A 17,327-nucleotide genomic window follows, 5' to 3' on the forward strand; every position below is an offset into this window, starting at 1 on the left:
GGTGACGGCCTTCCTGTAATTCGGAGCTTTCTGAATTACGGGTTTCAGGATAATGGATCCCATAACTGCCCAGAATAATAGGCCTATAAACAATAGGTTTGCTTCCTTCGGTTGTTTAACCTCCTTATGGGCTCTTATACACGGGCGGTTTTTCCTGCGCTCCCCTGCGTTCCACTTTCTTCCGTTCAGCCGCAGGGGAGCGCAGGAGTAGACGCACTCAATTATTGTGAAGGGGCTGTACTCACAGACGCATGTAAGCGGCAAATGTGGGACGACGCAACATGTTGCATTTCACCTGCGTTTGGCGCATACATGCGTCTGTGAGTACAGCCCCCTTCACAATAATAGAGTGCGTTTACTCCTGCGCTCCCCTGCGGCTGAACGGAAGAAAGTGGAACGCAGGGGAGCGCAGGAAAAACCGCCCGTGTGTAAGAGCCCTATTAGTTACAAATGAATTTCTGCCCCAGGACTGGCAGCATGAGTCTGATATTTGCAGCAGCAAGGAAAGGGTTAAGAGGCGGAAGTTTACTCTTATTAGAAATAGGACGATGAATAAAGATCGTTTGTGTAACAGTTAATAGACGATACACTCGGGTTCATGAGAATTACGAGCAGCTCAGTTCCCTTTTTATACACGAAATAGCGTTTGTTTCTCATCTCTGAACCCAGATGAACCCGCAGGTGCCGGGAGTGGGGCAGATTCTAAGAAGCCAGAATTATATTAAATATTTATTCATATTAATCTGAAAGCAGAAGCTTGTTTGTTGGACGTTTCTGCATTTACCCAACACAATTGTTTCCTAATGTTACACCATTATATTCTGTTTAAAAAAGACCGGAGTCCATCAAATTCAAAGTTCAGCCCCTCTAAATGAGCCCCAATGTATAAATATATATATATATACAGATATAGGACCTGTTATCCAGAATTCTCGAGACCTGGGGTTTTCTGGGTAATTGATCTTTCCTTTATTTGGATCTTCATACCTAGGGGCAGATTTATCAAGGGTCAAATTTCGAGGGTTAAGAAACCCTCGAATTCGACCCTAGAAGTAAAATCCTTCGAATATAGAATTAGAAGGATTTTAGCGCAAAATGTTCAAATAAATCGTTCGATAAAATCATCGATTTGAACGATTTTAAATGATTTTATTCATTAAAAAAAAACTTAGAAAAGCGCTCTGGAAGGTCCCCATAGGCTAACATTGTACTTCGGTAGGTTTAAAGTGGCGAAGTATGAAGTCGAAGTTTTTTTTAAAGAGACAGTACTTCGATTATCAATGGTCCAATAGTTGAACAATTTTTACTTTGAATCATTTGATTCGATCGAATTCGACCCATTCGATGGTCGAAGTACCCAAAAAAATACTTCGAAATTCGAATATTTTTTCATTCGTATTCTTCACTCGAGCTTAGTAAATCTGCCCCCTAAAGTCTACTAGAAAATCATATAAACATTAAATAAACCCAACAGGCTGGTTTTGCCTCCAATAAGGATTAATTATATCTTAGTTGGGATCAAGTACAAGCTACTGTTTTATTATTACACAGAAAAAGGAAATCAGTTTTAAATATTTGGATTATTTGTATAAAATGTATTCTATGGGAGACGGCCTTTCTGCAATTTGAAGCTTTCTGGATAAGGGGTTTTCAGATAATGGGGTACTATCTCATTTCAGCCATCTGTTTGCTAGGGTCCAAATTACCCTAGCAACCATGCGTTAACTAAAAGTTAACTTAAAGGTGAACTGCCCCTTTAACCATTAAGGTCCTTAAAGGAGAACTAAACCCCCAATAAGAAAAGCCCATACCTACTACCTGAGATAATCCCCCCATCCTGCTTTCCCCCTGGCATAATTCATTACCCCCGAATACATTGCTCATATATTGGAGCAGAGTAAGAGCAGCGGAGCTGACAGGCGACAACATCTGTAAGGAAACGCCGTATCGGCGCATTTAACTGCAGCGCTGCAATTTGCTTTTCTAACGCCAGATTATAAAGCAGCAATTTGTTCATATCTGCCACAGAGGTAAGTACCAAGGGCCCCTTCTTATACTGAGGCACAGACTGTGCGGTTTTCTTTCCCCTTTTTGTCTGCAGAAATACCTGGAGTTGTTCTTAGTTTGTGTTGCAATTGTGGGTTTTCAGTGTGATCTATTCCCTCTTCTGTGTAACACACAATGACACAATGATACAATGGGGCACATTTACTAAGCTCGAGTGAAGGAATAGAATGAAAAATACTTTGAATTTCAAAGTTTTTTTTTGGCTACTTCGACTACGACTTCGAATCGAACGATTCGAACTAAAAATCGTTTGACTATTCGACCATTCGATAGTCGAAGTACTGTCTCTTTAAAAAAATTTCGACTACCTACTTCGCCACCTAAAACCTAACGAGCACCAATGTTAGTCCATGGGGAAAGGTCCCCATAAGCTTTCTAAGCTTTTTTTTGATCGAAGGAAAAAAAATTGCGGTAAATCCTTTGACTTCGATATTTGAAGGATTTTACATTGAGGGTCGAATATCGAGGGTTAATTAACCCTCGATATTCGACCAATAGTAAATAGGCCTCCCCGTGTCACTAAGGGGCAGATTTAATTAGCTTGAGTGAAGGAATAGAATAAAAAAAACTATGAATTTCGAATATTTTTTTGGCTACTTCGACCATCGCATTGGCTATTTCGACCTTCGACTACGACTTCGAATCGAATGATTTGAATTAAAAATCGTTCGACTATTCGACCATTCGATAGTCGAAGTACTGTCTCTTTAAAAAAACTTCGACCCCCTACTTCGCCACCTAAAACCTACCGAACCTCAATGTTAGACTATGGGGAAGGTCCCCGTAAACTTTCTAAGCTTTTTTTGGTCGAAGAAAAATCGTTTGATCGATGGATTAAAATCCTTCGAATCATTCGATTCGAAAGATTTAAAGGTTTTTTTCCTTTGATCGAACAAATTGCGGTAAATCCTTCGACTTCGATATTCGAAGGATTTAACTTCGACAGTCGGATATCGAGGGTTAATTAACCCTCGATATTCGACCCTAAGTAAATGTGCCCCTTAGTCAAACCCATGAGCTTGCGCTCGCTGTCGGCTTTTATTTATTTCAGTTGGTCATTTGTTTTGTAAATCTTCCACCTTGTTGCGTCAGGCCACAATATAACAATAAGTTGTTCCGTCACACAATTGTTTATAAAAAAAAACGTATTTATTTTAAAACTTAGAATAAACATCAAACAATTTTGTGAAAAAAAACAAGTGATAAGATTCAGCATCAAGTGTTTGTACTGAGGGTAAATACTAAATAAAAGGTGCAAAGCTTCAGCAGAATAAACATTAAAAATACATTTAGATTCTCTATTCTCCCCGGGCAGAAGTGATAGGGGGATATTTAGGGGAAAGTTAATGCCCCAGACCCTACGGGGCAGAGGTAATAGGGCTGACGTCTGGGGGAGATTATAAGGGAGAGTCTGGGGGGGAACTAGAACCCCAATTGTCTCTGGCTGGTTATTATATACAGTGACCCTTATACAACCACTGCCCATAGATACGAGGGTGGGATGAGATGTTATAACCAGGTGGGCATCCAATAATAATGGGGTATTTGTGGGCACGAGGCTGACAGTCAGGCACTAAAGGTTTGTGTCATTGGCTGGATGGAAAGTCGGGATGTGCCGGATCCAGGATTAGGCTTTATCAGGAGGATTCCGTCGAGTCCTTGTGCCTGGCCAAACCAAATCTGAATTTGCATATGTAAATTAGGGGCAGGTAGTTAAATCACGTGACTTTTTATCACTAAAGAAAAATTTCACTTTTTCCTTCCCTGCCCATAATTTGCATATTCAAATTCGGATTCGGTATTCGGCAGAATCTTCCGTCAAGGATTCGGCCGAATCCCAAATAGAGGATTCAATGCATCCCTAATAGAAAGAGATTCATGGAAATGTATTTGTCTGCAGGGTTAGACTGGGGTGTGAATGGGCTCCACCCGCTACCCCCTGCTCACACTCCAACAACCCCTCCCCCACACCTTACCTTACTTCTGCCATAGTCACGGGAGGGAGGGCGGCCGGAGAGAGACAGCGGAGCGATTGGGTCTGTGGGGTCCACTAGGTTTTTTCCTGGTGTCCCACCAGCCCAGTCAGACCCTGTTTGTTTGGGGGGAGCTGGAAGACATGAGGGGACAATTGGGGGGCACCATGGAATGAGCTGAAGGCGTGAGGATAAAGTCAATAGTGGAAGAAGAACAAAGAACAAGAGTTTTTATACTTCACTGCCTTGTACAGGCCCAAATAGCACCCCAATAATGTGCAGTGGTTCAGATTGAGGGGTGAATAGATCAGTATTTGCTGTTTATATGGAACTAAAGGCAGGGGCCTCTATAATAATGACTCAAGGCTCATACACTAGGGGCCACATGTGCCGGCACAGCTTGTGACTGGCTAATCCATCGTTTGTATGTGTGTATATATATATATATATATATACTGTATATAGGAGAATAGTGCAGCTTGCTTGTATGTGTGTATATATATATATATATATACTGTATATAGGAGAATAGTGCAGCTTGCTTGTATGAGTAATATATATATATATACTGTATATAGGAGAATAGTGCAGCTTGCTTGTATGTGTGTATATATATATATATACTGTATATAGGAGAATAGTGCAGCTTGCTTGTATGTGTGTATATATATATATACTATATATAGGAGAATAGTGCAGCTTGCTTGTATGAGTAATATATATATATATACTGTATATAGGAGAAGAGTGCAGCATGCTTGTATGTGTATATATATATATAATACACAAAATCCATGAATATCCTGTAAATTATATCCTTATAAACGGTGAGTTCTGATGTCATCAGTTATAAACGGTGAGTTCTGATGTCATTTCTGTCACATGACTCACTGAAACTTGTGTATTATAATAAATAAAGTACCCCCAGTTGCAAAATATGAGGATATTAGAAGTTACCTCGGAGTTCCATGACCTGTATAAAAACTCTCGGCCTTCGGCCTCGTACTTTTATATGGTCATGAAACTCCTCGGTAACTAATAATATCCTTATATTTTACAAGAGGGGGTACTTTATTCACTATATAATGTACAGTATATAGGAGAATAGTGCAGCATGCTTGTATGTGTGTATATATATATATACCTGTATATATACTGTATATAGGAGAATAGTGCAGCTTGTATGTATGTATATATATATATATATATATATATATATATATATATATATATACATATACATATATATATATATAGATACAGTATATAGGAGAATAGTGCAGCTTGCTTGTATTTGTCACTCCAATGATGTGACATTTAGAAAGAGGCACTTGTACAGAGCAGAGTCCAGATTTAACCTTACAGGACCCCTTAGAGTTAGGGGTAACACCTAGGCTGGGGGGGCAGGGAGGGGGGTCTATTTAGGGGAGGGGGCAGGGATTATAATAAAAAAGGGTTTGGTTCTCCTTTAAGGTGGGACTATTCTCAGTAATAAAGTAATTCCTGATCTAAAAACACATTAATGGTATTAGAGCGAAGGTCTGTGAGTTATAGTTCAGCTACAGAGAGATGCCCTGTACAGCCCTAATACAGAATCTACTCACCCCTCAGATACTCACAGAGCTTCTATAGGTTTTGCTTCTACTATCAGAGGCCACAACAGCAAAAACAGTGACATTTCCCAATAAATCAGCCCTGGTCCCCCCACATGGGGAAGATCAAGACTCTAGGGACCCAGTGTAATTACCTTCCCAACGTTTTGTTGTGGGTAATAGGGAGGCACACGGAACCACAAGGGTTAATCAGACATTGACCCCCAGTTGTTGTATCTAGGGATGCACCGAATTTGCATATGCAAATTAGGATTCGGTTCGATATTTGAAGCATTTGGGGGTTCGGCCGAATCCAAAATAGTGTATTCAGTGCATCCCTAGTTCCTATCAGCCAATGACCCCGAGTATCAGGCAGATGTCAGTAGGTAACACAGTGATTGGTGGGGGCTCACAGGGAATGTGGCAGCAGGGAATGGGTTAAACAGTCTGTATGTGACTGAGCCAGTTCCAGTGATTGTCGTGTGTCTGGTCCATTATTCCCTAAATATCTGTGTTGTACGACCATCCATTGGGGGGGGGGGTAAATTCCTGAGAATGAGAAGAGGTGAATATTTTCCAGGGAGTCCCAGATGGTCATTTGCAGACAGCACCCCCAAACTGGGAGCCCCATGATTGGACCAATAATGTCACACACAGAGATGTCCCGGGGCAGTGGTTGGAAGTGATTAGGATTTGGTCTTCATGTTACTGGCTCTTGTATATTATATATATATTCCTTCTATTCCTTCATGTGCCCCCCACACCTGAGCAGAGAGAAGAAAGAGAGAATATAATGAGAATATCAATGTTACTGGGGAGAATACTGATTTATGTTTTCTTATTTCTCTCTATTTAAAGAAAAGTGAAGCTGCCATACTGCAAGTCACTATGGTGCAAATAAGTGACACTTAATTCTGAATTCTATAACTATGGAAATGTTGCAAAATACTAAATCATTTGCTGTTTCACAATTTGCTGCAGAGAATCCTTTGCCTTTCAGGGGAAGTGAGTGACAGGTCAGCACACCCGCCACTCACAGGCACAGCCAATCAGCATCTACTTTATAATAAGGCAGCAATGGTTGGAGTAGTGCAGACAGGGAACAATATGCCTGATGCCAATCACCCAGCAGAAGCTCATTAAACTGAATTTCCATCTTTACTCAACATTTCACAGGCTGCTCCATTTTTTATAAAGCTGCACCCCCAACAACATCTATGTTGGACAGTATCCCAGAAACAAAATCCCTGACCCAATATCCCAAGAACAATATCTCCGAACCAATATCCAATGAACAATATCCCTGACCCAATATGGGTCAGGGATATTGTTCTTGGGATATTGGGCCAGGATTGTCGGGGATATTGTTCTTGGGATATTAGGTCAGGAATATTGTTCCTGGGATATTGGATCTGGATATTATCCTTGGGATCTTGGGTAGGGGATATTGGTTCTGGGATATTGTTCTTGGGATATTGGGTCTGGGATATTGTTCTTGGGATATTGGGTCTGGGATATTGTTCTTAGGAAAGGTACCCAGTGCCAATTGAGAGCCTTTTCAATATCCCAAGAACAATGTCCCCGACCCAATATCCCAAGAACTATATCCCGACCCAATATCCCATAAACAATATCCCCAACCCAATATCTCAAGAACAATATCCCTGACCCAATATCCCAAGAACTATATCCCGACCCAATATCCCATAAATAATATCCCCAACCCAATATCTCAAGAACAATATCCCCGACCCAATATCCCAAGAACTATATCCCGACCCAATATCCCCAACCCAATATCTCAAGAACAATATCCCTGACCCAATATCCCAAGAACTATATCCCGACCCAATATCCCATAAACAATATCCCCAACCCAATATCTCAAGAACAATATCCCCGACCCAATATCCCAAGAACTATATCCCGACCCAATATCCCCAACCCAATATCTCAAGAACAATATCCCTGACCCAATATCCCAAGAACTATATCCCGACCCAATATCCCCAACCCAATATCTCAAGAACAATATCCCTGACCCAATATCCCAAGAACTATATCCCGACCCAATATCCCATAAACAATATCCCCAACCCAATATCTCAAGAACAATATCCCCGACCCAATATCCTAGAATACTGGGATGAAGCAGCAGGAGACCACATTGCTGGTGTTTGGTATCAGAATTAGCCCATTATTACTCTTGGCTGCAGAGTGAGTCCAGTTGTTAGGAAGCATTGGGCACTATAAAGCACCATAGTTACCATTGCAGGAGGGGGCAGTGGGGTCTCTTATACATAAGGTGAGGTCCCTGCAGGTTTCTGAACTCCAAACGCCGTGATCAGAACATTAATGACCACTATAATAAAGACCAGGCCCGTGGCTGTATTTTCCAGGATGTCCAGTATGTAATGCTTGGCCGGATTGTTCAGATCATATTTCACTGCAAAACAACAGAACATTAACTTGGGTTAGTTCTCTCATGATAATACTTCTAGTGGATTAGTTAGACCATTATATGGCCATCGTTGGGTTAGTTAGACCATTTTATTTCTGCCATTGGGTTAGTTAGCTCGTTATACGGTGCCGTTGGGTTAGTTACTCATTGTATGGCTGCCGTTGGGTTAGTTAGTAGTGATGGGCGAATTTGCGCCGTTTCGCTTCGCTGAAAAATTTGCGAATTTCGCGAAACGGCGAAAAATTAGCGAAACGGCGCCGGCGAATTCACACCTGGCGAATAAATTCGCCCATCACTATTAGTTAGCTCATTATATGGCTGCCTTTGGGTTAGTTACCTCATTATAAAGCTGATGTTGGGTTAGTTAGCCCTTTGTACGATTGTTGTTGGGTTAGTTAGCTCATTATAAAGCTGATGTTGGGTTAGTTAGCTCTTTGTACGATTGTTGTTGGGTTAGTTAGCTCATTACACAGCTGCTATTGAAAGTATGCTTCAAGTGGTAAACTGCTTAGAAAAGCCCTGGAATTTGAATTTACAAAGTTTTATCTTAGTGACCAAGAGAATATGGACAAAATACGGACAACTAAAAATGATATTTCTGACGTATTTCTCTATATCATGTGGAATTACACACGTTATACTAAAGTAAACACAACGTTTTCTTTCTTCCCAAGGAAATGGCCCTAAAGTGAACGAGCACAAAATGTTCAGAGATCTGTTGGCACTCAATGGGTTAGAGAAGTCACTGTATTACTGACTCATGAGTCACTTCCATTCATGCCTAGTGGGTGAGCAATAACAATAGCACCTGCCAATACGAGAACAGTAGGTTAGCGGAGCCCAGTGTCCCCTATTGTTGGCTCTCATGTTTCTCACTTAACTATTTAGGAGAGAGGCCGGATCACTCTGATTCTGAACAAGGACAATTCCATGTGGATGTCTCAGGAAACTTCTAATAAGTCATTCAACCTAATTCTAACCCAAACTCACCTTCGGGCTGTGCCCTTCCACACACACTGCTCCAATCCCTCTGCTCGCCCCACAGTTTGACATAATGGGGTTCAGCTCCTCACTGAATGATTTTTTGAGAAAATTTGTACCCCTAATCCAGATTATACACATCTCACCCTTTCTCTTTATTTATAGGCACTTCTATCCACAGCAAGTACAGAGACACCCAGTTCATTCTAAGCTGAACAGAGCTGCCGGCAGGAGCAATTCTGACTGATGGGTGTAGGAATAGACTTGGGTGTCTCTCCAGTGGCCTATAAAAGACTCGGCACTTCTAGCACCGGCCAGACCCCTCTCTAGGAAACCAAATATGAGCTAAGGGACTGTAGCAATCCCTAGGAGGAGTCCTTGCAAACACTTATTAACCATGAGAGCTGCCATTAACGTCATGGACACAGTAATGAGTGTGTTTTTTGGGAAGGGGGGTTTGGGTTGGGTTATGTCCAGCACCGGCACTGACTTGCTCTCATATAAATCTGAAATAACCCTGGCAACCAGACATTCAAGAAATTGCATTTTCTTGTTTATGCATAACTATGCATACAGCTCTAGTTGCCCTTTAAAGCAAGTCACGTCTATTTCACACTGGGAAGATAGAGACACACCCCTAGCTGAGCACCATTCTGTAGAATGGGCAGATACCAGTAAAAGTAAAAAAAGATAATTCTTAGGAAAGTCAATGGGGATCACGTGGCACCAACCCAGCTCATACTTTCTGACACTCTACTGCAGTTCCCTAATAATTAGAAAAATACAGTACTAAGGCTATAATTATACTGATATAAAGGAAGAAAATTAAATAAGAAGAAGGAGCATCTTTCCACACTCAAAGAGAGGAAAATTTGAAAAATCAGAGACACATTGTTATGTGTGTGTGGTAAAGACCCACCCCCGAGGACTGTTAATTTACATTGAGAGAAGATATTTACCAATGTAGGAAAAGATAAAGACCCACCCGAGGACTGTTAATTTACATTGAGAGAAGATACTAACCAATGAAGAATAAGATAAAGACCCACCCCTGAGGACTGTTAATTTACATTGAGAGAAGATACTAACCAATGAAGAATAAGATAAAGACCCACCCCTGAGGACTGTTAATTTACATTGAGAGAAGATACTAACCAATGAAGGAAAAGATAAAGAGCCACCCTGAGGACTGTTAATTTACATTGAGAGAAGATACAGTATTTACCAATGAAGAATAAGATAAAGACCCACCCCCGAGGACTGTTAATTTACATTGAGAGAAGATATTTACCAATGAAGGATAAGATAAAGACCCACCCCCTAGGACTGTTAATTTACATTGAGAGAAGTTACTAACCAATGAAGGAAAAGATAAAGACCCACCCCTGAGGACTGTTAATTTACATTGAGAGAAGATACTAACCAATGAAGGAAAAGATAAAGACCCACCCCCGAGGACTGTTAATTTACATTGAGAGAAGATACTAACCAATGAAGGTAAAGATAAAAACCCACCCCCGAGGACTGTTAATTTACATTGAGAGAAGATACTAACCAATGAAGGTAAAGATAAAAACCCACCCCCAAGGACTGTTAATTTACATTGAGAGAAATTACTAAAGAATGAAGGAAAAGATAAAGACCCACCCCCGAGGACTTTTAATTTACATTGAGAGAAGATACTAACCAATGAAGGTAAAGATAAAGACCCACCCCTGAGGACTGTTAATTTACATTGAGAGAAGATACTAACCAATCAAGGTAAAGATAAAAACCCACCCCCAAGGACTGTTAATTTACATTGAGAGAAATTACTAAAGAATGAAGGAAAAGATAAAGACCCACCCCCGAGGACTTTTAATTTACATTGAGAGAAGATACTAACCAATGAAGGTAAAGATAAAGACCCACCCCTGAGGACTGTTAATTTACATTGAGAGAAGATACTAACCAATCAAGGTAAAGATAAAAACCCACCCCCAAGGACTGTTAATTTACATTGAGAGAAGTTACTAAAGAATGAAGGAAAAGATAAAGACCCACCCCGAGGACTTTTAATTTACATTGAGAGAAGATACTAACCAATGAAGGATAAGATAAAGACCCACCCCGAGGACGGTTAATTTACATTGAGAGAAGATACTAACCAATGAAGGATAAGATAAAGACCCACCCCGAGGACGGTTAATTTACATTGAGAGAAGATACTAACCAATGAAGGAAAAGAAAAAACCCACCCGAGGACTGTTAATTTACATTGAGAGAAGATACTAACCAATGAAGGATAAGATAAAGACCCACCCCGAGGACTTTTAATTTACATTGAGAGAAGATACTAACCAATGAAGGAAAAGATAAAGACCCACCCCCGAGGACTCTTACTCTATATGGAGAGCAGGGACTAACCTATGAAGATGAGTAGAATTCCCACAATGATCTGCAATATGAGGGAAATGGAGATCAGAACGAGGAGTGGTACAAAGTATGAGAAGCTGGGCCCCTGCTCAATGACTGCTTTCATCTGTGATGCATTGGCCATTAGCAAGGCCACATCCAGCATGCTCTCTGCTACGCTCTTCTTGTTGGCATAATGATTGATATTCAGTGGCCTCCTGACTGTAACCTGCAACAGGAGGAAAGAATTAGGCAATGGAAAAGGGCCCTTCTTTGCTAGTTAAACACGTTTCTGAAACCCTTCTAGAAAGTGCACCAAATTGGATTTAAAATAATTTTTAATTTGTAGGACTCAAAGGTCCAAGTCATGTACAGTATATAGTATGTATGTATTAACAACAGCTCAGTGGCTCAAGGACCGATAAATATAAAGCACCTTTGTCATTTTCACCTGTAAAATATATCTAAGAAGGTTTTTATTTGTGATATGCAGGTATAGAATCTGTTATCTGGAGACCTGTTATCCAGAATGCTCTGAACCATGGGAAGGCCGTCTCCCACAGATTCCATTTCATTCAAATAATCCAAATGTTAAAAAATTGATTTCCTTCTTCTGTAATAATAATAAAACAGTCGCTTGTACTTGATCCCAACTAAGATATAATTAATCCTTATTGGAGGCAAAACCAGCCTATTGGTTTTAATGTTTAACTTATTTTTTTAGTAGACTGAAGGTGTGAAGATCCAAATATGGAGAGATCCATTATCCAGAAAACCCCAGGTCCCAAGCATTCTGGATAATAGGTTACATACCTGTAATATGAGACAATGGGCTATTGTTTAGGGATTACTTGAGGTAATGTGGCATTAAAGGGATCCTGTCATCGGAAAACATGTTTTTTTCAAAACACATCAGTTAATAGTGCTGCTCCAGCAGAATTCTGCACTGAAATCCATTTCTCAAAAGAGCAAACAGATTTTTTTATATTCAATTTTGAAATCTGACATGGGGCTAGACATTTTGTCAATTTCCCAGCTGCCCCTGGTCATGTGACTTGTGCCTGCACTTTAGGAGAGAAATGCTTTCTGGCAGGCTGCTGTTTTTCCTTCTCAATGTAACTGAATGTGTCTCAGTGGGACCTGGATTTTACTATTGAGTGCTGTTCTTAGATCTACCAGGCAGCTGTTATCTTGTGTTAGGGAGCTGCTATCTGGTTACCTTCCTATTGTTCTGTTGTTAGGCTGCTGGGGGGGGGGGTGATATCAGTCCAACTTGCAGTACAGCAGTAAAGAGTGACTGAAGTTTATCAGAGCACAAGTCACATGACTTGGGGCAGCTGGGAAATTGGCAATATGTCTAGCCCCATGTCAGAGTTCAAAATTGAATATAAAAAAATCTGTTTGCTCTTTTGAAAAATGGATTTCAGTGCAGAATTCTGCTGGAGCAGCACTATTAACTGATTCATTTTGAAGAAAAAAAAATTCCCATGACAGTATCCCTTTAAGGAAAAAAAACGTTCTCACTGATCTAAATAACACCTTAGATCCCCAAGGTCCTATTGAGGATAATGCAAAAGTAAAAGTATTAATTAAAAGTGTATTTTAAGACCAAGTTGTTTAGAAAGTGTACCATTTATTTAACATTCAAAATCTTCAATTTAAAATCTGGCCAACCTGAAACACAATAAGTAATCAGTAAAAATACATAGAAATATTTAATTACTTCAGGTGGGTGGTCACTTGTTTAAAATGTAGTAATACAATATTTACTTCTAGGCTATAATAGGTGGTTTCCCCAATTTAGTAATAGCTGTTCCGTGAATTGAAAAGGCTGTGAGTTAAAGTTCTGCAACTTGGAAATTTTCTTCTGATTTTTCCATTTGGCTGATCTATGTCCTGGAAAGTCTGTGCTCTTATCTGGGTGCTGCCAGAGGAGGGTGCCCATTGTAGCACCCTCCCTAGTGTAGCAGTAAAACACTTCTTATAATAAACATGTTGCCCATGTGCCTGGAACCTTCACATTCCTCATCTCTATATTTGGAGCATTAACTATAAACCCTCTGTTGCCCTTTCTGTTGGGGCCTCTCAATGGGTCCCAGTAACTGGATATAATAAAGAGCTCGGTGCCTGGGGAAGTCCAGAGACACCAGAAGGAGATAGTAAAGCCCATTGTTTCACATGAGACAGATGTCCTACATAATATAAAGGGCTCTCAGAAATTTCCCAGAGGTTTGAGGAGTGGCCCTACACTCAAGCTCCGCCCAGCAGAGATGGCATTAGGGTTGGCCATGCACCATTTATGTTCCTATAATTACATGCCTAATGCATAACTCCTGACATTTTGGAAACAGAAAGAGGGACAAAAAGATTTGGCTCTACGATTTTTTTGACCATGCCCATTTTATGGCCACACCCCCTAATTACCATGTTCATTTTACAAAATTTGGCGGGTTATGGAAAGTCTGAACACATTTCTGTGGGTTTTAGGGTCAGGTTTTATGTGTTATTCCAGTTTTGCTAATAAAGTTGCCCTTTAATCAGCAAGTCACAGTTTCCCCAAGAGACCTGCTTATCTTAAATAGTTACAGTTGCTTCTTTGCTTATCTTAAATAGTTACAGTTGTATATTTGTTTATCATAAATTGTTACAAATGTATCTAAATGCACATGCCACATATTATAGGCTCTGTGGCAAAAGCCAGTTAAGTTTTAGAAAGTTTGTATCTTTCTCTGGCTGTTCAGTGCAGGAGATGCATGTGATTCGATTGCACCCCCTTGGGGTCAGAAAAAAAAAGTAAATTGCCGGCAGGAGGGCAGTGGTTATTTGGCACAAGCATGCGCAGTGCATATAGTATGAGTCTGGTGTGGGGCCGGTGGTCTGGGCTAGATTAGTTACGCCACTGGCCCCCAAAATGTCCAGAGATGAACCTGTTTTACCAATATACCTGTATATTTAATTAGGGCCACATGGGCCCCCTATACCTACTGGGCTCCCCTGCAGCCTCAGGGTCTGCTTCCTCTCTAGTTATTGCTCTGATAGCCCCAAATCTCTGCCCCACATTCCATATTCTCATTGCACCTTCAGCTGTGAACAGAAATTTGTCTTATAAAGAGCAGAATATCCCCCTATTCAACACGCCCAGTTGGGTTTGTGATTAAATCATTTGACCCTGAGACAACTGGGGAAGGGAGGAGATTGTTTATCTAGAGGTCATTGTTTCACTATAAACACACCTCCTGATTCACAGGCTGAAGGAGAGGGAGGAAGTCAGAGTTATTATCGTTTTAATAGTCTGAATGGGCTGGATACATTTCCAGTACAAATTGAAATGATTGTGTGGAACAAGCTGGCCATGAGTTTATCAATCTGCTCCAAAGTTCATTTGCAATCATTTTCCAGGATATGTGATATTGGAAAGCGGCCAATTGCTTTTCCCAGGGCCAGTGTGTGAGTGGAAGCTTCTGTGCTCCTTGGATGAATGATTTAGATTGTCAGCTCTGTGGCAAGTAACTTAGGGCTCTTACAGACGAGCGTTTTTACCTGCGCTCCCCTGCGTTCCGTTTTTCTGCGTGCAGCCACAGGGGAGCACAGGGATAGAACGCAGGTTGAGACGCAACATGCTGCATTTTTCCTGCGTTCGGCGCCTACACACGCCTGTGTGAGTATGGCCCCATTGGAAAAAATGTAATGCGTCTATCCCTGCGCTCCCCTGCAGCTGAACGCAGAAAAACGGAACGCAGGGGAGCGCAGGTAAAAACGCTTATCTGTAAGAGCCCTTAATGTGCCTGAATCATTCATTGTTCTGGAGTAGTAGTAGGTTATACTTAGCAGTTGGGATGCACTGAATCCAGGACTCGGTTCAGGATTTGGCCAGGATTCGGCCTTTTTCAGCAGGATTTAGATTCGGCCGAATCTTTGTGCCTGGTGAATAAATTTGAATCCTATTTTGCATATGCAAATTAGGGACAGGAAGAGAAATCAAGTGACTTTTCCTGACAAAACAAGAAAGTAAAAAAAATGTTTTCCTTTACTGCCCCTAATTTGCATATGCAAATTTAGGATTTGGATTTGGTTCGGTATTTGGCTGAATCAAATAGTGGATTTGTTGCATCCCAGTGAAAAGGTAAAAATATACATTATCAAAGTAACCAACCAGGCAGGGCCCCTGTATCATTCTAAATGGTCAAACTAAAGGGAAGGAGCAGCCAGTGGCTTCAATGGTTGACCGGGCTGACCCAGTTTAATAGAAAACTAGAACAGGAACCAGGGAAAATAACAAAGACCCGGTATTAATTATTAATTGCAGTTACTGGACCAGAGGCTCAGTACCTGTATGTACCGGTATATTCACACATCTATTTAATGCCAATGAACGTCCGTCAGTCCTGTGCAGCCAACAGAGATTAAACAGGACAGACAGTGAGAGTAAATACTAATCTGGGTTTTACTTTCCCTTTGGTGTCAGACACCACTGGAAATCACCGGGTCAGACTCATACACCGCCGGTCTCAACCAGAAACCACATGGGAAACAGGTTATTCAAATGGTATTTGCTTATCCCAATGAAACGACCAATGTTTGCAGTTTTAGCTTCATTTCAAAGTGATATTTGCTGCGCAGGCCTAAGCCAAACTGTGTACAAACATGGAGATTAAAGGGAAAGTGTGCCCTCTGCTTCCCTTTGTATCTGGAAAAATCAAGAATGGATAATTATTTGTCCTTGCTTTACAATACCTGGCTTCTGATTCCTGCTTAACAATTGTGTCGGACTCCCTGGTAGGGATGTCGCGGACTGTTCGCCCGCGAACTAATTTGCGCGAACATCGACCGTTCGCGTCCGCCGAATGTTCGCGAACGTCGTGCGACGTTCGCCAATTTGGGTTCGCCTTAGCTGGCGCTTATTTTTTACCTCTCACCCCAGACCAGCAGATACATGGCAGCCAATCAGGAAGCTCTCCCTCCTGGACCACCCCCACACCCCCTGGACCACTCCCCTTCCATATATAAACTGAAGCCCTGCAGCGTTTTTTCATTCTGCCTGTGTGTGCTTGGAAGAGCTAGTGTAGGGAGAGAGCTGTTAGTGATTTGAGGGACAGTTGATAGTAACTTTGCTGGCTAGTAATCTACTTGATACTGCTCTGTATTGTAGGGACAGAACTCTGCAGGGATTTGAGGGACATTTTAGGTTAGGTAGCTTTGCTGGCTAGTAATCTACCTTCTACTGCAGTGCTCTGTATGTAGCTGTTGTGGGCACTGCTTCTGATCTCTCATCTGCTGACTGCTGTAATAACCCAATAGTCCTTGTAAGGACTGCTTTTATTTTCTTTTTTGTTTTTTTACTTTGCTACTATAAGAGCCCAGTGCTATTAGTCTAGCTGTGTTGGGGAGTGGGACTGGTGTGCTGCTCCTCCTAGTAGTTCACCACCACCAGCACCAACCAGAGTCAAAATTGTTACAAAGTATCTTATTTGCACCTGTTAGCTGTTCTGAGCTCTCTGCCAAAAGCCAATTAAGTTAGAAACTGGTTTTTTTCTGGCTGTTCAGTGCAGAGAAAAGAGGGACTTTCCAGTACAAAAGAGGGACAGGGGGTTGAGTGGTCAAAAGAGGGACAGTTGGGAGGTATGCAAGTGCCACCTAGCTGTGTGAGCTTTTTCACATTCTGTCTAAATAACAATAATAATTCCGTGTCCGTAAACATCACCTGAGTGATGTTTTTACAGCAGCAATAATATATTCCGTATCCACTACTGTATACGTTGCCCTTGCAGGCATTGTTTGCCCAGTCTTTAACCAAGTGCCACCTAGCTGTGTGAGCTTTTTCACATTCCGTGTCCAGAAACATCACCTGAGTGACGTAGT

General features: G+C 41.2%; 1 protein-coding gene across 2 annotated transcripts in view; it reads right to left on the reverse strand.

The window, feature by feature from the left end:
- Window positions 1-6,117: 6,117 nt before the first annotated feature.
- The window catches only part of ninj1.L (ninjurin 1 L homeolog), a 38,532-nt gene continuing 27,322 nt past the window's right edge, over window positions 6,118-17,327 (reverse strand). For both annotated transcript variants that reach the window (XM_018240403.2, XM_018240405.2), the window contains 3 exons: window positions 11,481-11,697; window positions 7,900-8,078; window positions 6,118-6,396 (listed from right to left, as the gene is read on the reverse strand). In XM_018240403.2, the coding sequence (XP_018095892.2) occupies window positions 7,927-8,078; window positions 11,481-11,634 (306 nt within the window). In that variant the 5' untranslated portion in view covers window positions 11,635-11,697 and the 3' untranslated portion in view covers window positions 6,118-6,396; window positions 7,900-7,926. The remainder of the gene's footprint in view (window positions 6,397-7,899; window positions 8,079-11,480; window positions 11,698-17,327) is intronic.

This window comes from Xenopus laevis, chromosome 4L (assembly GCF_017654675.1).
Source record: "Xenopus laevis strain J_2021 chromosome 4L, Xenopus_laevis_v10.1, whole genome shotgun sequence".
NCBI classification, from domain to species: Eukaryota; Metazoa; Chordata; class Amphibia; order Anura; family Pipidae; genus Xenopus; species Xenopus laevis.